A 25,789-nucleotide genomic window follows, 5' to 3' on the forward strand; every position below is an offset into this window, starting at 1 on the left:
TAAGCGTCACAATAGGCCCATTTTATTTATAATTAATTGCCAAAAAAAAAGGATTTCATTAAAAAAAAATATATAACATTAGAGAATCTGTGTAACCTGCATATGGTTGTGTTCGGGCTGACCTATAGAATAATAGTATCATGTCGTTTTTACCATATAGTGCATTACGTAGACACAGGAACTCCCCAAACGTTACCATATTGCATTCTTTTTTACGATTTCACCTATTTATATCTTCATAAATAATAATTTTGGAATTCCATCATACATGTTATGGTAAAATGAATGACGCCATTACACAGTACAACTATTCCTGTAAAAAACAAGACCTTACATGGCCTGTAGATAGAAAACTGAAAGTGCTAGAGCTCCTAGAAGGGGAGGAGGGAAAAACGAAAACACTAAGATCAAAATTTGCGCGGTCCCCTGGGTCATTTTGGGCCTGGTCCTCAAAGGGTTAAATCCTCTTTTACAAATAAAACACGTAAAAATAAATATATTATACATGGTAGTGTTGCAAATTGTCTGATCTATTAGGTTATAACAATACTATACCTGTAAGGTGAACACTTTTGATAAATCTGCAACTTTTATTAGAACAAAATTAGACATGACCCCCCCCCCTCCTGCGTAATGTTCTGCAAGCTGAAAATAAGGCTATTCACAAACAATTTATAGCCGTCTGTATATATATCAAATAAATGCCTGCCCCCTATCACTAGTTCTTGAATAAAATATTGTACAGGTTTCTAAACCTACACAAGGCTGGTCACCCTTCTAATAATTGTGTATCTACAGCACTCATCCATCCCAAGCCTGACAGGCTACACTGTGCCATCATTATGGTGGCCTTGTATCATTGAGATTTATCAGCTTGGCTGCAGGCATAAGGGAATTGCTTTTGATGTGGAATTCCTTTTTTCATGTTGAATCAGAAGATCATTAAAAAAGAAAAGCAGTTTTCATGACACTACAATGAGATTATTCTTAATACAATGTATGTACCAAGTAGTCAATATTTCGAGTGGTACAATTGACAGAAGTCATGTCACCATGTCAGATATGTTGTCTTATGCATGCAAGCAGTGACTGACGGATCCCAATGACGTATAGGCTCAGATTGATGGGTTTAAAATAGAAAATAGTGTAAACTGCCTGCAGCAACCAATCACAGCTCAGCTTTCATTCTACCAAACCGGAAAGCTAAGCTGTGATGGGTTGCTGTCGGCAGTTTCCACCGGTTCATATTTTACACCCTTTGATAAATATGGGCTATAAAAGGTTCTATTTCTGTTAGAATAGTTCTAGAATGAATTCTTCTACGACGGCTTTTAATGCCTCTGAGAACATATTCTTAGAAGATCAGTGTAAGTGTGATAGAAGAATCTGGAGGTTTTCAACAACTTCTAAAAAAATATGCCATATCACAATTTGTTGTTAAAGGGTGAATAAAATGCAACAGCAGTTTTTAGTCTTGATGTCCTATCATCGTATGTTGAAATTTTTATGCTGGCTGAAGCACAAAGTCATTGGGATGGGCCGTGTCATCTTCTCCCTTAGGGTCCTATTAAACAGAACAATAATTTTCCGAATCAGGCTGATTCAGCAGATTTTCGCTCTGTGTAATGAAGACAACGATAAGCCAAAGAGCTGATCATCGGCTGATCATTGTCTTTCAACATGTTGAAAAATCCTCAACCACTGGCCGTGCCTAGCTTGGTATAATAGCTATGCACGGCCGATGGCTGATGACACAGTTAGGAAAATAATAAAGGTTATGTCCAGGGTCCCTCTGGTGGCCTGCAGCCTTTACCCTGCGTTGCCTGCTCCCAGAAGCCGCCTTTGACATTTCTGGACACGTATCTGTACTGACAGGCCACTCAGTCAATCATTGGACATGAGGCTGTCCCGTCTCGACCAGTGATTTGCTGAGTGACCAGTCACTGAAGAGATGGTGCCAGACATGTCAGAGGCGGCTGCGCAGGAAACGCAGGCAAAAGGCACCAGGGGACCATAGGTAAGTATAAACATTATTATTTTCTATGTGAAAGCAAGGGCTGCACGCACATCACTAATGACCAGCCTTCGCTTACATTACTCATTGGGCCATGCAATATGATCCTTACCCACCAGCTTTAACAGATTTCTCCATGTTCTGATGCTGAGTTAAGATGCTGATTTAGATGTTTTCGCAAGCTCCTATTCATTGTAATGTGATCTTCCCAGCAGAATAACTATGCAAAGTGACTTATGAAACTATACATTTTGGGGGCAGCTGAACCATTATGTGAGAATTGGTTTAAACTTAATAGAGAAATCAGGTTACACTGTGAAAGTCTGTAAAGAGGGGAGGGATTGATGGATTAGGCAGGAAGAGAGGGCTACAAACAATCTGAAGTACTGCTCTATAATGTCTTCCAGACTTCTGCTACTTCTGTGTTTGCAACACAGGGGTTGTAGAGCAGGATCCTCTCTCTTTTGTGTGTATGTAGTGTAAGAGAGCTTTCACAGAAAGCAAATCTCCATCCACTTTTAAAGAAGATGTACCATAAGGTACACTGTCTTTAAAATTACACATGAATCAAACGCGCAGGCACGGGGAAGCCCCTCTATGACCCGACTTCACTTATTCTAATGGAGCTGTGTCATGGAGAGGCGGGGGTTTCCTCCGACTGGGGGCAGGCCGGCCCACCTCCAGTGCTTCAACCTGGCCCGGTAACCATGAATAGAACGGCGTTGTATGCAGGAAGTGGGCCACGGCACCAGCTTCCCCGTGTCGGCGCTGTTCAATTCATACATAATTTTAAAGAGAGTGTACCTGATGGTACATCCTCTTTAAGCCGAGCTCAGGGAAAGAGATAGAACCTGCAAAGCAGTAACCAAGTAAAATGTCAAATACAATTTAAGGTGTTATCCAGTGTTTAAAGCGACTCTGTACCCACAATCCTGGTGTCTGTTTGGCAGGTGATGCAGTTATTGTCCTAAAAAACAACTTTTAAACTTGCAGCCCTGTGCCCAACGGCCGTGGCCTAGATTGTGTGTGCATTAGGCTGGCACACCCTCTCTGTCTCTCCTACCCGCCCTCCTCATCATTAGAAATGCTCCAGGCAGATTGTCTCCTATTCATCAGCTGTGTGAATACTGAACATGGGCTGGATCGTTAAGACACCTGTGCAATGTTCAGACAGGAGAAAATGTTTCAGTGGCATTCCTAATGATGGAGAGGGAGGGGAGGAGGGGTGGTGCAAAGTTAGGGCAGAGATACTCCCGTTGGGCACAGGGCTGCAAGTTTAAAAGTTGATTTTTAGCACAATAACTGCATCACCTGCCGAACGGACCCCAGGACAGATCTTGGATTAAAAGCAGCTATCCGAAGGTAAAAGTGGTTTGGGAAGGTCAGATTGTGGGTACAGAGTCGCTTTAAAAGGTTTAGGCTTATCCCTCTATGCTCCCCCTGTGTCCCCTGCTGACTGCAGCTCCCCTACTTCCAAGGCGCACTTGTCTCGGGGGTGATAGCCTACTCAGTCAATCACTGGCCACGGTGCAGTCCCATCTCAGGCAATGATTCGCTGAGCAGGCTGTCACTCCCGAGACAAACTCAGCTCAGAAGTAGCTGCAGTCAGCAGGGGACACCAGAGAGGCCACATCGTAACATCAGAGGTAGCAAAAAAATCGTTTAAATGCTGGATAACCCCTTTAACAGCTAAAATAGGGTTACTCTAGTTCTGTGTGTACGTGTACATGGTATCCTGAAAAGTTATACTTTCAGTAGCACATACTACCAGAATGGGTGATCATTACAAATGATCACAAAATGTACTGACAACTTAATTATTGTACATCTTTTAGTGTAGCTATCTGCTACATGAGTCAGCTATATAACTGACTGAATATGTTCTACATTTAAAACATAAGGCTTTGCAGGTAAAACAAATAAAGTGATATAACAAGAAACTGTGCCAAAGCATTTATTTTCTTTAGACAGCGGAAACCAATAAGGAAGGTAAACCTCAATAAAATCACAGTACTCTTGTAAATGTTAAACCACTGTGAAAATAATGACCTGCCATGAGCCAGGGAGCCTCCCTGGGCCAGACTGATGAGCTCCATCCAGGAGCAGTAATAGTGTTACGCTGCCTGCTCTAAGACAACTGCTGGCTCTTTGAACAAATTCATTTGTGCTATAAAAGCCCTGCTTTTATACAGTCATGGCCAAAAGTTTTGAGAATGACACAAATATTATATTTTCACATGATCTGCTGCCCTCTGGTTTTTATGTGTGTTTGTCAGATGTTTTGTCATACAGAAATATAATTGCAATCATATTATGAGTAACAAAAGCTTATATTGACAGAATGAGTTAATGCAGCAAGTCTATATTTGCAGTGTTGACCCTTCTTCTTCAGGACCTCTGCAAATCTCCCTGGCATGCTCTCAATCAACTTCTGGACCAAATCCTGACTGATAGCAGTCCATTCTTGCACAATCAATGCTTGCATTTTGTCACAATTTGTTGGTTTTCGTTTGTCCACCCGTCTCTTGATGATTGACCACAAGTTCTCAATGGGATTAAGATCTGGGGAGTTTCCAGGCCATGGACCCAAAATCTCTATGTTTTGTTCCCTGAGCAGGGCTCCAGATGGCGACCAAAATGGTCGCCAATGCGACTGATATCTTGCAAATGGCGCCCAGATTTATTAATCTGGGAGCCATTTGCGACTGGCCCCGGCGGCGGCTGTCTCTTTAAGGACTTCCGTACGCTGCACCGAAGCACGTGGCGCCTCTGCGGCCGTCCGTCCAATGAATGACGGACGTGCTGGATGACGTGTGCGGGGACACGCTTCTCCAGTGACGTCATCCAACACGTCCGTCATTCATTGGACGGACGGACGCAGAGGCGCCACGCTCCTCCAGCGCCTCTCTCCCACCTCTCCTCACCCGGCGGTTCTTCAAGTGCACCCCAGCGGCACCAATTTGTGGATAGTGTGTGTGAGTACAACCGGAGGGACGGCAGGGGTGGCGGCCGGCCACTAATCTGTGTGGGGGGACCGCGGCCTGGGCGGCTGATTGGTAGTGTCTGTTGTGATGGCGGCCAGGTGCGGTAGTCAGTGCAGGTGGGGTGCGGGGGGGGGGGGTATGTATAGACTGCACAGTACCACTTCCCTCAGTGTCAGTATGTATAGACTGCACAGTACCACTTCCCTCAATGTGTGTGTGTGTATATACACTGCACAGTACCATTTCCCTCAGTGTCAGTATGTATAGACTGCACAGTACCACTTCCCTCAGTGTCAGTATGTATAGAATGCACAGTACCACTTCCCTCAGTGTCTGTATGTATATACACTGCACAGTACCACTTCCCTCAGTGTCTGTATGTATATACACTGACTCAGAACCTGACTTGTAGACCACCTCACACATTCTAGTGGACTGTATATTGTTGTCAAGTTGCAAGCTTTTAAGTTCAAGTTCAGAAGAGTAAGCCTCATTAAAAGGCTAGCCAAGTGAAGCTGAAGTACTGAGTCAGACTGTATATGGTTGTCAAGTTGCAAGTTTCCATGTTGAACGTTTTCAAACTAAGAAAAGAGAGAATCTAAAGGAGGATGCTGCCGTGGCCTCTGCACACAGTAAGTCCCATTTAACATAACATTAATTTTACATGTTTTAAAATGTTGGCGACCAAATATTCTATTTGGCGCCTAAATTTTTCAGGTTAGGAGCCAATGGCTCCTAGGTAAATTTTTTAGTCTGGAGCCCTGCTGAGCCATTTAGTTATCACCTTTGCTTTATGGCAAGGTGCTCCATCATGCTGGAAAAGGCATTGTTGATCGCCAAACTGCTCTAGGACGGTTAAGAGAAGTTGCTCTTGAAGGACATTCTGGTATTATTCTTTATTCATGGCTGTGTTTTTAGGCAAGACTGTGAGAGAGCCGATTCCCTTGGCTGAGAAGCAACCCCACACATGAATGGTTTCAGGATGCTTTACAGTTGGCATGAGACAAGACTGGTGGTAGCGCTCACCTCTTCTTCTCCAGCTGTTTTCCAGATGTCCCAAACAATCGGAAAGGGGATTCATCAGAGAAAATGACTTTACCCCAGTCCTCAGCAGTCCACTCCCTGTACCTTTTGCAGAATATCAGTCTGTCCCTGATGTTTTTTCTGGAAAGAAGTGGCTTCTTTGCTACCCTCCTTGAGACCAGGCCTTGCTCCAAGAGTCTCCGCCTCACAGTGCATGCAGATGCAATCACACCTGCCTGCTGCCATTCCTGAGCAAGATCTGCACTGCTGGTAGCCTGATCCCGCAGCTGAAACACTTTTAGGAGACGGCCATGGTGCTTGCTGGTCTTTCTTGGATGCCCTAGAGCTTTTTTGGCAACAAATGAACTTTTCTCCTTGAAGTTCTTGATGATGCGATAGATTGTTGACTGAGGTGCAATCTTTCTAGCTGCGATACTCTTCCCTGTTAGGCCATTTTTGTACAGTGCAATGATGACTGCACGTGTTTCTTTAGAGATAACCATGGTTAACAGAAGAGAAACAATGATGCCAAGCACCAGCCTCCTTTTAACCTCTTAAGGACGCATGACGTACCCGTACCTCATGCGTCCGCAAGAGGCGTTCAGAGCGGGGCTGTGCGTGGCGACCCCGCTCTGAACCGCCGTGATCTCGGGTGCCGCGTGTAGCCCAGGACCGCGGCTATTAGCGAGCACAGCTATCGGACCGTGCCTGCTAATAGCCAAAGTTGTCAAATTTGACAGCTGCATCCGATTACCTTCTGCAGCTCTTCCCTGGTGTCTAGTGGCGGTTAAAAAAAAAGCCCCCTCCCCTAATAACAGTTTGAATCACCCCCCTTTTCCCATGTTTTAAATAAAAGTAAATAAATAAATAAACATGTTTGGTATCGCCGCGTGCATAATCGCCCGAACTATTAATTAATCACATTCCTGATCTTGCACGGTAAATGGCGTAAGTGCCAAAAAATCACAGTGCAAAATTGCACATTTTTGGTCGCATGAAATCCAGAAAAAATGTAATAAAAAGCGATCAAAAAGTCGTATATGCTCAATCAAGGTACCGATAGAAAGTAAACATCATGGTGCAAAAAATGACACCTCACACAGCCCCATAGACCAAAGGATAAAAGCTTTATAAGTATGGGAATGGTGCGATTTTAACCCCTTAGCGACCCATGACGTACCTGGTACGTCATGGTGCCGCCGGGACCCCGCTCTGAACGGCACTGCTCCCGGCTGCAATCTGCAGCAGGGCAGTGCCTCTATTAGCCGGCGCGGGTCCCGTTGCCGCACCGGCTAATTAAGCATTTCAATGCAGCTGTCAAACCTGACAGCTGCATTGAAGTGCTTTACACTTCACATCCCTGGTGTCTAGTGGGACGGATCTCCAGATCCGTTCTTCTGCCCATGTCGGGCCTCAGCGTCGCAATGACGCTGTTCCCGACTTGGCAATAGATTGCACTGGCCTGCAGCAGGCCAAAGCAATCTATGACCGATGTAATCGATATTTGCTGTGTATATATATATATATATATACACAGAGTTGATCTCTATGAGAGATCAGTGCTGTGTATATACAAGTCCCCCAGGGGGACTTCAAGTTTATGTAAAAAAAAAAGTAAAAAAGTGTTTTTATTAATAAAAAATCCCCTTCCCTAATAAAAGTCCAAATCACCCCCCTTTTCCCATTTTATAAATATAAATTAATAAATAAACAAATAAATAGACATATTGGTATCGCCGCGCACGTAATCGCCCAAACTATTAAATTATGACATTCCTGATCTCGCACGGTAAACGGTGTCAGCGCCAATAAATAGTGCAAATCCAGAAAAAATGTAATAAAAAGTGATCAAAAAGTTGTATATGCGCAATCAAGGTACCGATAGAAAGAACACATCATGGTGCAAAAAATGACACCTGACACAGCCCCATAGACCAAAGGATAAAAGCGTTATAAGTATGGGAATAGAGCGATTTTAAGGAACATATATTTGTTAACAATGGTTTGAATTTTTTAAAAGCCATCAGATACAATAAAAGTTATACATGTTACATATCATTGTAATCGTAACAACTTGAGGAACATGCATAACAAGTCAGTTTTACCATAGGACACACGGCGTAAATGCAAAACTCCCCGAAATCAAAACAAATTTGTTTTTTTTTTCAATTTGACAGCGCAAATGATTTTTTTCCGGTTTCGCAGCATATTTTATGCAAAAATAATGCCTGTCATTGCAAAGTACAATTGGTTTAGCAAAAAATAAGCGCTCATATAAGTCTCTAGGCGAAAACATGCAAGCCCTATGGCCTTTTAAACATAAAATGGAAAAAGCAAAAGCGCAAAAACAAAAATTGGCTTTGACCTTAAGGGGTTAAAAAACATATTTATTAACAATGGTTAGAATTTTTTACAAGCCATCAGATAAAAGAAAAGTAATACATGTTATATATCGTTGTAATCGTAACGACTTGAGGAACATGTATAACAAGTCAGTTTTACCCTAGGGCGAATGGCGTAAAAACAAATACCCCCCAAATAAAAGAAATGCGTTTTTTTGTTCAATTTTACCACACATTGAATTTTTCCTGGTTTCGCAGTGTACTTTATGCAAAAATTCAGCCTGCCATTGCAAAGTATTCTGATTCATGAATCCATAATCAATACACTGAGGGCTTCTGGTAAGGAAAGTTTCCATTTGCCTTTGGATGGTATAGGAAACTATACTGGCTGTCACATTACTTTATTGCCAAGTAGGACAGGCCTAAATTTCTATGCTGTGTTTCCACATTTGTAGTACTTTTTAAACAATCAAAATCAGATGCCTATTTGCTCTCCAATAGCCGCATGAAGTTGCTGGGATATGAACAGTCATAGAACCTAACCTGTTCATTGCAGCACCTTCTACATGAGACAGAAATCATCCAATCTGAGAGTGACTTTAGTCAGAAATGTGAAGGGCTTATGATTGTGAGAAAATTGTAAAAAAAAACTTCCTATGCACCAGTTCTCCACCCTTTTAAATATACTTATTTTAATGGAGAAAAAAAGCTGATACTGTAACAGGACAACACCCATAAGAAACACAAGTGACAGAAACGGCTCATATCTCCAGCTTCCCTCGTAGTGATCAGTACGTTCTCTATTATCTATATTAAATATTAAACACAGATCAAACATGATTCTGATTCAGTATGCAGCAGGGACTATGATATACAGTATATAGTGCATGAACAAGAAATTCAGTCACCATCTGTTCCTTACTTAGGAGGTAAGAGAAAGCAGTTCTAACTAGTGTTTTTTTGCAAGCACTTTTAAGATTCACTGAAAATAATTATGGAGAAATACATATAAAAAAAACTAAATCTTTAACTAGTTGCTTCTTACGAGGAGGTGAAGAGACGCTGCGGCACTCATCCAGTAAATGCAAAAGTGTTTATTCCAATAAAATGGTCATAGATACAAATAAAAATAAAAAAGTAGTACTTTGATAAAATCTGTACTGCCATTTGACCACAGTGTTTTAGTGACTACTCACACCTCCGTAGTGCAGCCTGTGATTGTGTATCTGTGACCTATGGATTGTGCATCAGGATTCCTCCGTGCTTCACAGAGCACTACATTAAAGATAGCAATCCGTGCCGCAAAATTAGGTTTGCACTAGGACCTGTGCTTTTTTTTTTTTTTGCACAGATTGCGGCAAATACACAAAACTCCCTCTTATAGCAGTCTGTTATGTTTTCCTGACACAAAGCACCAGATTGACAGTTAAGGGTATGTGCACACTACGGAATACTCACGGAGTCCATACAGTTATTAGCTGTAGAGTTATACACCTCCCCTCATCACATTGTCTGACTCTTTCCTGCACAAATGCTGTAGCATACCCTATATGATGCAGCCTGACACTGCCCTACTGTGTTTAAAGGGACTCTTTACTAAACAATAACCAACACCGCACTCCACTAAGTCAGCTTCAACTATGCAAATTCATATAACAAGATGTGTATAATGATGTACGGGAATACCTTGTAGTGTAGCACTCGGCATTTTTTCACCTAGAAACCCACATGAGCCCTTATTTTTTGCGCCACTAATTGTACTTTGCAGTGACAGACTGAATTTATGCATAAAGTACACTGTGAAACCAGAAAAAAAATTCAACATGTGGTGAAATTGAAAAAAACACAAACATTTTTTTTTTTACGCCATTCGCCCCAGGGGTAAAACTGTCTTGTTATATATGTTCCTCAAGTTGTTACAATTACAACGATATGTAACATGTATAACTTTTATTTTATTTGATGGCTTTAAAAAATTTCAAACCATTGTTAACAAATATATGTTCCTTAAAATCGCTCTATTCCCAGGTTTATAGTGCTTTTATCCTTTGGTCTATGGGGCTGTGTGAGGTGTCATTTTTTGCACCATGATGTGATCTTTCTATCTATTCCCAGGCTCAGGGTAGCTTCACACGTACTGACTCACATCGTCAATAACGATGTGAGTCGGCTAGGTCCTGGCAGATCACTTTCACTACATACACACAGCTTAACCCCTTCTGTTGCCGCCCCCGGTTCCCGCTCTGTATTACCTGTCCTCGCTGTGCGGGGTCCCGGCGTACTGCTCTCCCGCCCGGCCAATCAGTATGTTGCCCTGCCGCAGACACTGATTGGCCGGGCGGGAGAGCAGTCCACCGGGACCCCGTGCAGCGAGGACAGGTAATGTATACAGAGCGGGAGCCAGGCGGCAGCTGAAGGGGTTAAGTGGCCGGCAGAATTACATACATGCAGCGGTCGTTCAGACCGCTGTATGTAGTGAAAGTGATCTGCCAGGACCTAGCCGACTCGGAGCGTTATTAACGCTACGAGTCGGTACGTGTGAAGCTACCCTTATAGCGCTTTTATCCTTTGGTCTATGGGGCTTGATTGCGCATATGCGACTTTTTGATCACTGTATTGCAATTTTTCTGGATTTGATGCGAGCAAAAATGCGCAATTTTGCACTTTGGGATTGTTTTGTGCTTACGCCGTTTACCATGATCAGGAATGTGATAAATTAATATTTTGGGCGATTACGCACCCTGCGATATAAAACTGTGAAAATTTATTTATTTATTTTTATATATAACATGGGAAAAGAGGGGTGATTCAAACTTTTATTAGGGGAGGATTTTTTTTAATTAATAATAGCACTTTTTTTTTTACACTTATACTAGAAGCCCTCCTGGGGTTAAGGTTATTCCCCCCTGGGGTTAGAGTTATTCCCCCCTGAGGTTAGAGTTATTCCCCCTGGGGGACTTCTAGTATAAGCACACTGATCTTTTATTGAGATCTATGCAGTATAGTAATACTGCATAGATCAATGAGATAGGCTCTCTATTGCTTTCGGCTGCCATTATGGCGCAGACCCCGGCCCAGGTCAGAAGCAGAGATCGCCCCTCCATGAACGCGTCGCAGGGGGGGGGGGGGCATCCTAATTTTGGCTGGAGTCAGAAAAAAATGTACTTACTCTAGCTTTAGAAAAAATCTCTCAAAATTTTATAACTGGGATTTCATATGAATACTATAAATGTTCCTAATCAATATATTTTATGCTCTATCAATCTAATCTAAGACCCTTATTGAATAAAGCCAGAAAAACACTCTCTCACATACATTTAGTTACAGAGAGTGAAACATTTCCTCCCTATATCAGTAATAAAGCTCTGTCCCTATTAGACAAGGGGGGTCAGGGAAAAGTTGGGGGTCACTATTTGGAAGTTTGTTTCTGAGCTGGAATAATCCATTGTGTGTGGGGGGGAGATATGTGACTTTTTTTCCTGGATGCTGGATGATTGTATAAGAGCAGCAGTGTAATATGGAGATATCCTGTGTAATATAGGGAAGGAGGAGGAGAAGCCATAAGTAGTGCAGCAGTAACCTTTGTCCTCAATGTGGTGTTTTTCTTCAGTGTGCTATGGCTGCAGCAGGCTGTGTGTGTGCTATGACTGCAGCAGGCTGTGTGTGTGCTATGGCTGCAGCAGGCTGTGTGTGTGCTATGACTGCAGCAGGCTGTGTGTGCGCTATGGCTGCAGCAGGCTGTGTGTGTGCTATGGCTGCAGCAGGCTGTGTGTGTGCTATGACTGCAGCAGGCTGTGTGTGCGCTATGGCTGCAGCAGGCTGTGTGTGTGTTTGTGCTCTAAGGCAACGTGCACACGTAGCAGAAGTGGCGTAATTCTCTGCCGCGGAATGCCGCCAGCTTCCATCATAATGTCTATGGGAGGCTCGCAAGCCTTCTCTCTCCGTGCTGAAGAATCAGCATGCACTTTTGTTACGTGTGAACATAGCCTAAGGCTGAAGTAGGCTGTGTGTGTCTGAGAGATAGAGAGAGAGAGAAGCAGAAATTACTCTAGGCAACAGTGGAAAATCCAGGGTGAACAGGGGATGGTGGGATCATAATAAAGAAGACCTATTTAGCCGGCTCATTGTCCCCCGCCGCCCTGCTCAGAAATGCCCACTCAGTGAGTGAGGAGGGACAGAGCTTCAGTCTGTCTGTCTGAGCGGGTAGTTCCTGTGGGGCCACAATGATTGAGCAGAGTGGATGCTGACAGAGAACTGATAAATCTGGGACTATGATAATTATTTAAAAAATATGGAAGATTGTCAGTAGAAAAAGACCACCTGCTCCATCCAGTCTAGTTTTGAGTTGTTCAGAACAAGGTGGCTAAAGACTGGCTGCATCTACAGCACACACACAAAGAAGAGAATCCCTTTTATATCTTTGCCTTACTCACTCAGAAGTCACCCCATCATCTAGTACATTACACAGAAGTCGCTCCAGGATCATGTAGGACATTAGAAAGAAGCTGCTAAGTCAGTTCTACTTTACACCAGTGTGATAAATAACTCACACTTGTGTTGCTTGGTGGCCGCTTCCTCCGCTGCAGGGTTTTGGGGGGGCCCTTTGGGGTTTGGTCCTGTGACAGTGGGGTTGCAGGGCTATTCCGTGACCCCCTTTCCCGGATTGTGCACGCTTTGCGGGGTTGGCGTCCACTGACCAGCACAGTGTTGTTTAGTTAGGGACTCATGTGTATCAGAGACCTGCACGTGGTACATGAGGCAATATGGTTTGATCAAATTTAGGAATGGTCCGAACCTGCCGAGGTTCGGGTTCGTACGAACCTGAACTCTCGGCAATGATTCCCGCTGTCTTCCACCTCCGTGGAGAGGGTGGATACAGCCGGAGGACTGCCTGGAAAACTGGGATACAGCCTATGGCTATATCGAACCATCCCTAATCAAATTATATACTAACTTCTGATGTTGGCTTTTAATGTAGCTGATAGGCTTTTGTATCAACCATGAGTGCGATGTGCAGCCATTTCTGTCCTCCAGGCTTGTGCATGATAAATAAGTCCCCTGGTGTCTGACTGGCCATTTATGAAGGAGCTGGAGTCTGAGTCGGTACCTGATAAAATTAAGGATTTGGACCTGCGGCTTCCTGACTCCATAGCCCTGCCTCGCACCCCACCAGACTGTTTGAGAAGAACTAGTCTAGTAGTTCTAGGTCACAGATTTATCACTCTTTGTAAGTGCAGTTACAAGATTCCACCCTCTCAGTCTCTGTAGAAAACTGACATTCATTATGAGTGAATGGGGGTTGGTCAGGATCTATCAGAATACTCTTCATACTAGCCATGGCTTTATTATAATGCTAGTGCAAACAGATGAGATATCTAAAAGAGTTTAATACATGATGAAAATATTGTTGAGGGTGCACAGTGCCACCATCATTACACTGTTAATCACCATAACATATTTAGTGCAACAACTAAAAACAGGATAGCATCCCCCCGGGAGAGAAAAACAATGGTGATCGCAGCTCGATGCTGAAGTGGTGTTTTCACTTTGCAGAGGGGTCTCTATCAGTCATGGTGACAGGCGAGACATGATGGATGTTCTGCTTCTCCCCATGACAGTCACTCTACCTAAGAGCTCCAAATAACCAGGGCAGCAGGAAGACTCCCACAGGAGAAGGCATGTGTCATGGTATTCAGCCTGGCAGTACAGGATGGGAATGCTCAGCAGGCTTACAATAAATCCTACCTGACCTGGATTTCGAAGGGGTGACCTCAACTCGGAACACATCAGCTGATCCTGTCACATATAAGAGCCCAGGAACACACAAGAGGAAAATCAAGATCAACCTATATGTTGCCAATACAAGATCTAGGCATGGCAGAACGCAGCCTGGCATCTCAGCCACCACTGTGTGTAGCAGATCTCTATATAAAAGCACTGTCAGGAAAAGGACAGCCACACAGGGGGTAAAGCATTACAGGGCAAATACATTGTCCTTGCAGTTGTTCAAACCTTAATTGCACATTGATGAAAGGCTGCAGGGCATGGGTTACAATGCTGCACAGCCTGGCATGTAAAGGGTACAGACACTGGCATCTAACAGTACATCAGGAAACGTGATGATGGCAGAGACTGAACTACAGTCAGCACACAGATCTGTAGACTGTCATCAGCCTACGCAAAGGGGGGCAAGTGTATTCCCAAAGAGGATGTAGTGCAAATGGTAGCGAAAACTGGGAGCGGTGCCAAATGTACCAGCTATGGTGAAGTTCACATTCATATTATATGTAAGCATGGGGCCATTCCAGTTTTCTTTTCTAAAAGAACATGGCACACGTTCACTGTATAACCTTGTGCCTAATGGGTTAAAATATTATGCTAAAAGGCTGCATAAACATCATAAATATGGCATATTAAGCTTCCACCACCCGTTACTGAGTATAATGTATAACTGTCCAGCAAATGTGGTAGGGGAATCTACAGTAACTCAATGTAAACGTGCCTGGGATAAATATCTACCTAGGATAATAGTACAGGTAATATAAGGGGGGCTTTTTCTGACCACAATCTTCTGATCCTAATTCACATGGAAGTTACATCCTCAGGTGCCCTCCATGGAGGCAGAGAGCAACGGCATCTGTCCTTAATATAGGTCCTCACTCAGACAGTCATACTGTAGCTTCACAAGAAGACAAGCATGGGACTAAATCAGTCAGTGTTGTCGTGGGGGGGGGGGGGGGGGGGGGGGAATTCTCCTGCTGCTCTATAAAGACAGGTCTCACGGAGAGCTATAACATAGATGGTAGGACGAGAACTATGGTGGCTGCAGAGCATAACATGTATAATCTGGATAAGAACTGTGGCTGATAGAGAGCGTAATATATCACATGTCTGGATGGGGTTTATGGCGGATATAATGCATAACACAGAGGTCTGGATCAGGACCATGTAGGTGTAGGGTATAGAGCATAACAGGTCATCTGGGTGCGGACTAAGGTGGATATAGTTATATTATAATGGGGACGACACAGCATTGATGTCTGAATGAAGACTGTATAGATCATAACAAACACCCTATGGTATAACAGCCATCACAATGGTATAGACCATAGCAGATATCATGTAATAGCCTGGATTAGGATTCTGTGCACACAGGCCATATTATACAGAACACCTGGAGGAAGAATACAGTGGGTATAGTTACAACATCCCCCTATGGTATAACAGACATCACAATGGGGACATACATTGGTATATATATATATATATATATATATATATATATATATATATATATAAAATAACATACACCCTATGGTATAACAGCCATCACAATGGGGACATACACAGGTATATAGATCACAGCATACATCATGTAACAGCCTGGATTAGGATCCTGTGCACACAGGACATAGTATACAGAACACCTGGAGGGGACTACACTGGGTACAGAGCATGCCCCACACCTGTCCAGTATATTAGGCACATCTATGGGGCGCAGTCCATCAGCTGCTGCACATGGACATCTATGGGAGAGATCAGCCCCAGCAACTGGGACCAGTGTACAGCATGGGGACTGCTCCAGGCCAGCAGCTCTCCCGGGCTGGGGAATCCCTGTGGGTGACACTGTGGCCTGGTGCAGCCCCCTCCTGCAGGGCATGAGACGGGGGTCAGGGGCAGTCCCCCCCTGCAGGGCATGAGCCAGGGGTGAGGGGCATGAACCAGGGGTGAGGGGCAGCCCCCCTGCAGGGCATGAGCCGGGGGTGAGGGGCAGTCCCCCCCTGCAGGGCATGAGACGGGGGTGAGGGGCATGAGCCAGGGGTGAGGGGCAGCCCTCCTGAGGGGTGAGGGGCGGCACTCACCTGAGTACTCCCGCAGCATCCCATGGTGCAGCAGTGGCCGCGGCTCCCGCTCTCCGGGGATTCCCAGGGGTGGTGGAGGCAGGGAGGACTCGTCTAGGGCTGCAGGGGCTGCTGGCAGGGTGTGGGATGAAGGAATGGTGGGGGAGGGGGATGAGACACACAGGAAAAACAGGAAACACTCAAAAGTGAAAGAGACGCAGCAGCAGCAGCGGCAGCGGAGGAGTGACGAGAACCGCAGTGCACACGGGCAGCCGCTGTCTGACCACAACGCTGCCGGCTTCTAGGGGGAAGACGAGTCCCATCGGCTGCGCCTGTCACAGGCTGGCATGCTGCCGGGGGGCACACGAGAAGCCAGGGTACAGGCAGGAAGAAGGGGCCGCTGGGCGCTCTCCTCCTCCGCTCCTCTCTGCCCGGCACGGTCGCGTCTAGAACGGTTGTGTCTAGAATGGAGTTGCTCCTGGTGGGAGTGCTGACGTAAGAGTCACGTGCTGCAAGCTGGTCATGTGATTTGCTTCTGCCTTCTCAGTCAGGGGGCGGCCTGCCGGTGACAGCCTTGGCCGTACAGGGTGGTGGAGTGGCCGCTGCTGGCGGGAAGCTGCAGATGATTGCTGCTCTGAAGTCTAATGGGAGCGAGCGGGCTCTGAGTGTATTGGCATCACTACTGGGGTCCGGCACATGACCTGTAGTCGGCTCCGGTGAGCAGCCATTGGCTGACAGGGTTTGTGGACGAAACGTCACCACTCTCTTATACAGCATAGTCCACAAGGGAATCTGTGTAGAATACATGGTCTATTGGTTTTATTGGGAATTTGCACCATAGCATTACTATAGTCTTTGGAAAAGTGACTGATGTTGATTGGGTTTTACATAGACAAGACAGTTCTTTTGCCTGGTGACAGAAAGTGCCAGAGATTTATAATTTAGCAGTAGCAAATCCCCATATTACCTGGTGGGGCCGATTGCTAATTAGGACAGTTAAATGCAGCTATTAAAATCACCCCTTTCCCATTTTATAAATAAAAATAAAAAGAGAAACATATTTGGTATTGCCGCCTGCGTAATTGCCCCATCTATTAAATTATCACATTTCTGATCTCGTACAGTAAACGGTGTAAGCGCCAAAAAAAATCCAAAGTGAAAAATTGTGCATTTTTGGTCACATCAAATCCAGAAAAATTGTGACAAAAAGTGATCAAAAAGTCACATATAGGCAAATAAGGTACTGATAGACAGTACAGATCATGGCGCAAAAAATGACACCTCATACAGCCCCATAGACCAAAGGATAAAAGCGCTATAAGGATGGGAATAGAGCGATTATACAGAACTTTTTTTTTTAAGGTTTTAATTTTTTAGAAGCCATCTAATAAAAGTTATGCTAGTTGTCTATTGTAATCGTACTAACTTAACAAGTCAGTTTTACTATAGGGCAAATGGCGTAAACACCCCTAATAAAAAATATTGCATTTTTTTTTATTTCACTGAGCATTTAATTTTGTTCTGGTTTTGCAGCATATTTTATGCAAGAATTAATTCAAAACCAAAATTGGCCTCGGAGGGAAGGGGTTACAGTAAATAATAAATAATTTTATTGTTCATATAATTAAAGGGGTATTCCATCCAAAATTATTATTACATTAATAAATGGCCGGCTCATAACTTTAAATATTTGTAATATGATGTAAATATGAGTTCTGTACTGTTTTTATGCATTTTATGTGGACTTGCCCCCTCTAGGCACAGAAAATCAGCTAAATGGAGTCCACTCCGTATTGCTCCTTCGCCCTACCCCCTACCATCAGAGAAGGGGATCATGTGTCTAAGCAGTGGGCTGGGTTACTACTGCTAACCCGCTGCTCTGGATTGGTCAGTGGGCCAGGATACCACTGCAGCGAAGGAAGACAGATGATCCACATCTCTGGTGGAAGGGGGGGCAGAGACCAGAGTGCTTTTCCACAATCCTGGGGCCTTAATGTTTCATTGCCCCCCCCCCCCAGCTGTCCTGTCCTCCGTCTCTGGGGTCCCAGCTCTCCACAGCTGTGCGCTCCCCTGGCTCACCTCTCCCCTATCCGTGTGCTCCCCCAGTTGTCCGCATCCCCATCTCACCTCTTCCTCCATCTGTGCGATACCTTGGCTGTCCTCTCCCTCCATCTGTCCAGTGCTCTGTGCCCTTGCACCAGCGCAGGAGGTAGGATGTAGTTTCCTGGCCGGTGCCATAGTCCTAGCTAGACAAAAACATCAGAAGGAGGTATGGAGGCACTGAGGAGAGCCGGACAGGTATGAAAGTGCTCAGGGGGCCAGAGATTAAAACCAGGGGGGTTTGAAAAAAATAAATGAAAAATTATACGCCACTGGCAGAATACACCTTTAGGCTATGTTCACACTACGTAAAACTACGGCCGTAGTTCTTGCCGCAGCACTACGGCCGTAGTTTTGGGGGGTGGAACATTTTTAATGGGATCCTGGCGCATCGTATACGCTCCAGGCGGGATCCCATACGGGGCCGCAAATAACTGTCATGACACATTCACTGAATTCCGGCTGCAAAAAGCCCTGTCAGTTCACACAGTGAAGCAAGCGGCTCCGGCCGCCTGCTTCACTGTGTGCTATGGGAAGCATCAGTGCGCGCCCGTATCAGAGCTCCGCGGCCGGAAAGATCACCCGGGCAGTACTTATATACCGGCCGGAATGATCCGGGCTGAGACCGGCTGTTCCGTGACCTGGCCGGGGTCACGGAACGGCCAGGTGTTCACGTTGTGTGAACATAGCCTTAAGGATGTGGGATTTTTATGTACTTTTTTTAAAAACCTATTTCTTACCACACAAAGGGGACTTTTATAGTGATTATATGCTAATATTAGCTATTTATTTTTTATTTTTTAATGAAATTCTCCTTTCTACATACATTTCTTCTCAGGAAAGATTAGCAGTTTTCACTTGGGCGGCTGAACTGTGAAGAGATGCCACCGCTTTGAGAAATATGTTTAACTTCCACTCACGTCCAGTGTCAATATTGATTCAGGTCTGGACTAAATTATTTTTTTCGCTTCCAACATGTGCCAAGAATAAGTTATTATTGCTGTCATCATAAGAATGAAACATAGGCGACTATAGCAACATAGGTTTCACTGGCTTTTAATGTAATTGTCTCATTTCTTTTACCTTGGATCCGTGTACAGATGTTTCTATGCCCTCTCTTTTCTTGTGTAATAATCGGCTAAGTACTCCATTGTGTCACCAAAAAAGTGCTTCTACTATGATGGAAAGGACAAGAGCTTATTCACATGTGCATGTAGGTTTCTGTTTGAAATACTAAAACATCTTAACTCCGGCAGCGTGTCTCAGGAGACAATCCTTTCCTATAAAACACAGGTTAATATAGACCCAAGGGACAAGAGACACTTTATATCTGCTAAAGGGACAGATGGGTTGTTTTGTTACTATGCAAGGGACAAAGAAGCCAATAAACAATATAAAGCTGCGTCTATAAAGTAAACATTAGTTGGTGAAATTGCTTTTTCCTTTGTGTGTTGACGTTCTTCTTTCATCCATACCTAAACAGTTTTTGTTTGGACCACTAGTGAGATTTTCTGAAAGGTCTATTATAACGGCAGAGTCACCTCTGCAACCTATGCATTTTTAATGGCGCAGTCTTTTCTCCTTTAGATAACAAACCCAGATATACATTGTTCAAAATAAGTTGGGAATTTCGGACTCCAGTTGTGTTCTAATTGGCAGTGAGGCATTAGCATAGCACAGAAGTAGAGAGGTGGTTGTGTTTCCTGTCTTTAATAACGGAAAACTAAACTTGGCTCTGTAAACGGGCAACTAATGGCAGTGTGTGTTCAGGCATCCTCTATACAAACTAATGCAGGGCTATCCAGAGAACTTCTGGGCCATTAATAACACCTTATTTTGCTCTTTCACAGTTGTCCGAACCCTGAACTTTAAGCTGCTGGGTAAATAAAATAGGCTGCCAACTAGTATCAGGAGAAGAACTCTGCAGAAAACTATTAGAATCAGTGTGCCACCTGAATATACTGATGACGCCTCTAAAGTTACTTAAAGGGGTTGTACCACAAAGAATACTGTTTATATGGTTAAATGGTAAAGGGGTACTCTGGAGGGAAAGAAAAAACATATCAACTGGTACCAAAAAGTTATACAGATGTGTTAATTACTTCTTTAGGAAGTGGCGTATTCTTCCAATCTGCTCTCTGTTGCCACCTCTGTCTGTGTCTGGAACTGGCCAGAGCAGTAACAAATCCCCACAAAAAATCTGACAGGACAGAGGTGGCAGCAGAGAGCACTGTGTCAGACTGGGAAGAATACAGTACTTCCTGCAGGACACACAGCAGTTGATAAGTACTGGTAGACTTGAGTTTATTTTATAGTAGTAATTTACTAATCTTTTTAACTTTCTAAATCAAGTTGATTAAAAAATCTTTGGAGTATCCCTTTAAATCCAGCCCCAAATAATAAACATTGTTTAAACTTATTTTATTCTCATTTTAGCAGATATTCGAGAAATAATGCTAGTATAACCCCACCTGTTGTTTGTTTTGGAGAACACTTCTGCCTCACCCTTTACTGGTTTATTGGTACCTGTTGTTTATTTTTTTTTCATCCGGCTTTGGTCTATGTTCCTGACTCTGTCCATGTTCCTGACTGATTCCTTGCCCTGACCCTTGGCTTTGTTCACGACTATGCTCCTGTCTCCTTTCTACTACTTTTTGAGCTCTACTGCCACCAATCCATTACTATAAAGGGTCTGTGATCTGGGTATGTTGCTGCAGTAAGTTCTTTTCTTCATTCAGGGGCTAAGTGTGAAGACTGAGACTAGCAAGAAATTACCATATATAAGTCATTTCACCATTAAATTGTCAGTGAACCATGACAACACATTAATGTCTTCTGCAGCCTTTATAGCTCTTGAAGGTTGCCCTATGAAACATCTCTGAAAGGATGTAGTTTATGTCTGCAACATAGTCATCATCTCTCTAGAATCCAGACTGCTGTCTGAATAAGGGAATGTGCACACTACGGAAATTCACATAGTCAAATGCAGATTTTTTTTGTCATATGCAGTTACACACAATGCCGACATACGCAGCTAGTTCTTGTGATTGTAAAAATTGTTGGGTAGTACAGGTACCACACAGCCATTATAAGGATCACAAGTGATGGCTGCAGCCGCAAGTGCTGGGTGTAGGAGCACCCTAAAGTGGCCATACACCTCAGAAAGCATTCAGCTAAATCCTCAGGCGTCTCTGGTGGCAACTTATTTTCTTGAGAACAAAGGATTGGGCATTGTGAAATCCAGCATGTCTGATACTTCTTCCCCCCAATATCTGCCATTAGGAGAGAATCAGGACTTCTTCATATACATTAGTTGAATAGCCAATCCTGCCAATATCCTCTGGTTCAGCCATGTGCTAAACAACAGTTAATAGATAGAAAATTGCAGCACTCACCAGCCCTGTTAGGATCTGAACATTATTGGGAATCCATAAAAATGCAGTTTGCAGATACAGAAGAGAAAATATGCTTCAGAGAGCCGCAGCTTGACAACAGCTGTTTCGCGGGTAATCCTGCTTGTTCATAAGGCGTCTGTATTGTAATATAGAGCTATGGGAACCTTTGGATGGCTGTAGAATATGCAAAACAGTAAGGCTGTCATGTCTCTTAAATAGGGTTTAAGAAAAAAAGGACATGTTGGAGTGTGTCTGAGCCATACAATAACTATACTACTATATGAAAAATATGAAATATCTACAATTTCCTTTATTCTATGGCTTGCTGTTTTTGATATTGCAAACCCTATGAGTGCTGTAAAACCTAAGTCTTAGCCCTGCCTTCCCATTGTGTAGGAAAGAACATAAGAACAGAGTCCCTTTTAAAACAATGTATGACTTTTTTAGATTGCTTTTCATAATCCTCCTTTGTATGCCTCCAGAGCTGCGCTCTTGCAGCATTAATTAACATATTCTAATACATCCTTCCATCATCTGACTCTTCAGCTGTTCCATTCAAATCTACTTCTAAAATACCCCATTCGATGCGAGCTCCATAAATTGTAGAGCATGACATGTTTATCACACATTCTGCACCAGCCAGATGACTTAAATGATTACTTTGTAAATGCAGATTTTATTCAGCATCAGATGGCTTGGCACTGTGGGCAACTAGAACATTAAGCCAGCAGGCGAGCAAGTTTTATCAACATTCTCATAGTAAGAAACTGAAATATGTACTAAAACAGCTATGTGTAGCATTAAATTCCTAGTAGAATAAAGCATGCATTCATAAGATGGGTTATTAATTCGCTGTCTTTTTAGAAAAATGTCGTCTGCATGGGGGACTTGTAAAGCCAAAGCAATGCATACACATTATAAATTATTGATACCAACAAGTGTTGCAGGGAAAATAAGAGAGACTTCAAGTTTAAGTGGAAAACTACAGTATTTTTGATATGGTATAGCTAAAAGTAAAGTTATAACCTTTTAAAAAAACATACCTTTATTTAGAAGGTCCACCATTAATGATAAATGTTTTCTGAATATTTAAATGAGGCAGTCTGGAGCACTGGGGGCGGTCCTGAAGGCCTCAGTGCACCAATCTGCCCTTCCACAGAATCCTGCAGCTACTTATGAATATTCATAACAGCCCTGTACAGTGATGTCACTCTCACCACTGCTCACCACAAAATGCCATTATGAACATTTATAAGGCTGGGTTCACACTGCGTTTTCAGCATACGTTTAACGGATCTTTTTTTTTAACAGACAAAAAAATAGTGTCAGCGACGTTTTTGTGTCCGCCAAAAAAAAACGGATCCGTTTTTTTTTATAATGGAAGTCAATGGAAAAACGGATGCACACAAGAGCATCCGTTTTTTGCAATCTGTTTTTCATCCGTTTTTTGCAAAAACTGATTGCAAAAATGGATTGCAAAAACGCAGTGTGAACCCAGCCTAAGGAAGCGTAGCCTGGGCGGAGCAGTGCACTGAAATCTACAGGACAGCCCCCAGGGCACCAAACCACTTCATTTACATATTCAGAAGAGGCAACATTTATCAATAGTAGTGCAGCAGACCCATCTAAATAAAGGTATGGTTGTACAGTTTGTCCCCTGCTCTATTAGGCTGGGTTCACACTACGTATATTTCAGTCAGTATTGTGGTCCTCATATTGCAACCAAAACCAGGAGTGGATTAAAAACACAGAAAGGATCTGTTCACACAATGTTGACATTGAGTGGATGGCCGCCATATAACAGTAAATAACTGCCATTATTTCAATATAACAGCCGTTGTTTTAAAATATCAGCAAATATTTGCAGGATATGCTGTTAAAATCCTTCCATTGACTTTTTACACTAACAGTGCAGTCAACGACACTGACGGATGAATTCCATCCTCGACGCACGCCCAAACAGACTGGATTCAGCAAGGAGCGATAGTTACACTTTAAAGCCTAATGATTGGTAGTTTGAAAATCTGGTAGGAGAGTATTAATTCTGCAACATGTACATACGTTTTATAAATGTAAATTTATTTATGACTGACATTTACATATACTGCCACAAATGGCGATTGATGTAGATCAACTATATGAAATAAAAGTGTCCCTGTCATGGTCGGCCTAAGGTGTTTAGACCCCCACCAATCTCTAGGTGTAGATGGGGGAAGTGTACAGCTGACCTCTCCTATTCCTGACTCGCTGAGTATTGTGCAGGAGATGGGCCCCTTACACTCTCTATGGAGCCCGTCTCCTCCAGTTAGATGGGGAGAGAAGCAATCAGTCGCACTGTTTTCGTGGCCCATTCAATGATCGGTGGGGCTCTGACCAGTCTATTCTGTGAGTGCTCCTTTAGGTGTGAGGCATAAATGAGAAAAAGTACTATATAAAGTACTCATGTAATGAGGCTGTTATGCGTTTTGCCTGAATTGCATAATTTTCCCATTAGTTGTAACATATCCTATTACTGCAGTTTGCTTGACTTGAACTCATTAGACGTCTTCAGCAACTCAAAGAGTAGCATCTGACAGTATTCAATAATGAAAAGCAGAAATGAATTCATTTATGGAAAAGAGGACTAAACCATATATATATGCTTCTCTTTAATGATGGAAGTCTAGGCCTCCGCCTGTGCAGTTTATATCCGTTCCCAAACATAAAACGCCCCAGGTTCCAGTTTAATGAAGGATTATGCTGTGCGTTGGCTGATCGCATGTTGTGGCTATCTCTACCAGGTTCTCTTATCTTTGATAAAGCTAAATGCAGCCACAACACTGAAATGTTAGACAAATTTGCACAAAAACTTAAGGGGGAGATTTATCAAAGGGTGTAAAATTTAGACTGGTGCAAACTGCCCACAGCAACCAATCACAGCTCAGCTTTAGGCAGTGCTGAAAGGAAAGCTGAGCTGTGATTGGTTGCTGTGGGCAGTTTGCACCAGTCTAAATTTTACACCCTTTGATAAATCTCCCCCAAGGTGTATGCAAATGATTTGTATCACAATGTGAATATGTGCATAGAAGCAGAGTGTAGTTACAGATTGCTGTAATAAAACTGTGAACATGATCCCATTTATTCTTACTGATGAAATCCAAAGAATCTTACAGCTTAGCAATAGTAAAATGAAGCAGGACCAATAAACAGCATGCTGTTCCTGTTTTTCTCCAGCAAATGTTATTTTACTTAGAGGTTTTCAAATACTTTTCTTATCCCTGTTCCTTTAAGTACCCCTAAAATGGCATGTACCGGGGGTTCTTGAGGGCTGGACTCAAGGAACACAGATTTATGTGACTACAGTTAAAAATTCTTTTTTAAAGAAACGGTTTCATTAAAGTGCTGTAACTGTCTTACTAGTTACAGCTCCCCCGATAATTCTAAAAAAAAATAAAATCCAATTTTTAGCAGTTTGGCACCTATTAATGATGAGTCCTCCTGAGCGGAGCCACTCTTTGCCATGGCTCTCAATATTGAATTAGGGGAGGTAAAGTCATTCATTCTAGTTGGAAGAGATGTGCTATCAGCATTTGACTGCCCCTATAACAGTGATAGTTATAGTATGTACTACTACCTATAACAGTGACAACAACAGTATATACCACTTCCTTATAAAAGATTATTATAGATACAGTATATACCACTCCCCTATGACAATGATTAGCAAGAGTATAGACCATTCCTCTATAACAGAGACAGTTACGGTATATACCACTCCCCTATGACAGGGACAGCTACAGTATAGACCACTCCCCTATAATATTGACAGCTACAGAATAGACCACTCTCCTATGACAGTGATATAGTTTATACCACTCCCCTATAACAGTGATAGATACAGTATATACCACTCCCTTGTAACAATGACAATTACAGCATACCATAATCGCTAAAAAACAAAAGCTTAATTTCCTATCATAAAAAAGTTATAAGTACATGTTGGTATGAGACGGACCAAATTGTTTCGCACAGGTAGGTGCACCTAATCATGGTCTACTCTAAATTACACATACGCACATACAAGTTAAAAACAAGGAACATCCAATCATGG

The 25,789-nt window shown here is 43.2% G+C and overlaps 2 protein-coding genes across 2 annotated transcripts in view; one reads left to right on the plus strand and one right to left on the minus strand.

Moving 5' to 3' along the window:
• The window catches only part of SLC44A1 (solute carrier family 44 member 1), a 104,776-nt gene extending 87,967 nt beyond the window's left edge, over positions 1–16,809 (minus strand). Inside the window, exon 1 of the mRNA XM_069962031.1 lies at positions 16,226–16,809. Within this exon, the coding sequence (XP_069818132.1) occupies positions 16,226–16,249 (24 nt within the window). The 5' untranslated portion in view covers positions 16,250–16,809. The remainder of the gene's footprint in view (positions 1–16,225) is intronic.
• Positions 1–25,789, plus strand: part of ABCA1 (ATP binding cassette subfamily A member 1) — a 314,953-nt gene that overhangs the window by 33,226 nt on the left and 255,938 nt on the right. The gene's annotated exons all lie outside the window — the stretch shown is intronic.

Source organism: Dendropsophus ebraccatus, chromosome 3, assembly GCF_027789765.1.
Source record: "Dendropsophus ebraccatus isolate aDenEbr1 chromosome 3, aDenEbr1.pat, whole genome shotgun sequence".
Lineage (NCBI taxonomy): Eukaryota > Metazoa > Chordata > Amphibia > Anura > Hylidae > Dendropsophus > Dendropsophus ebraccatus.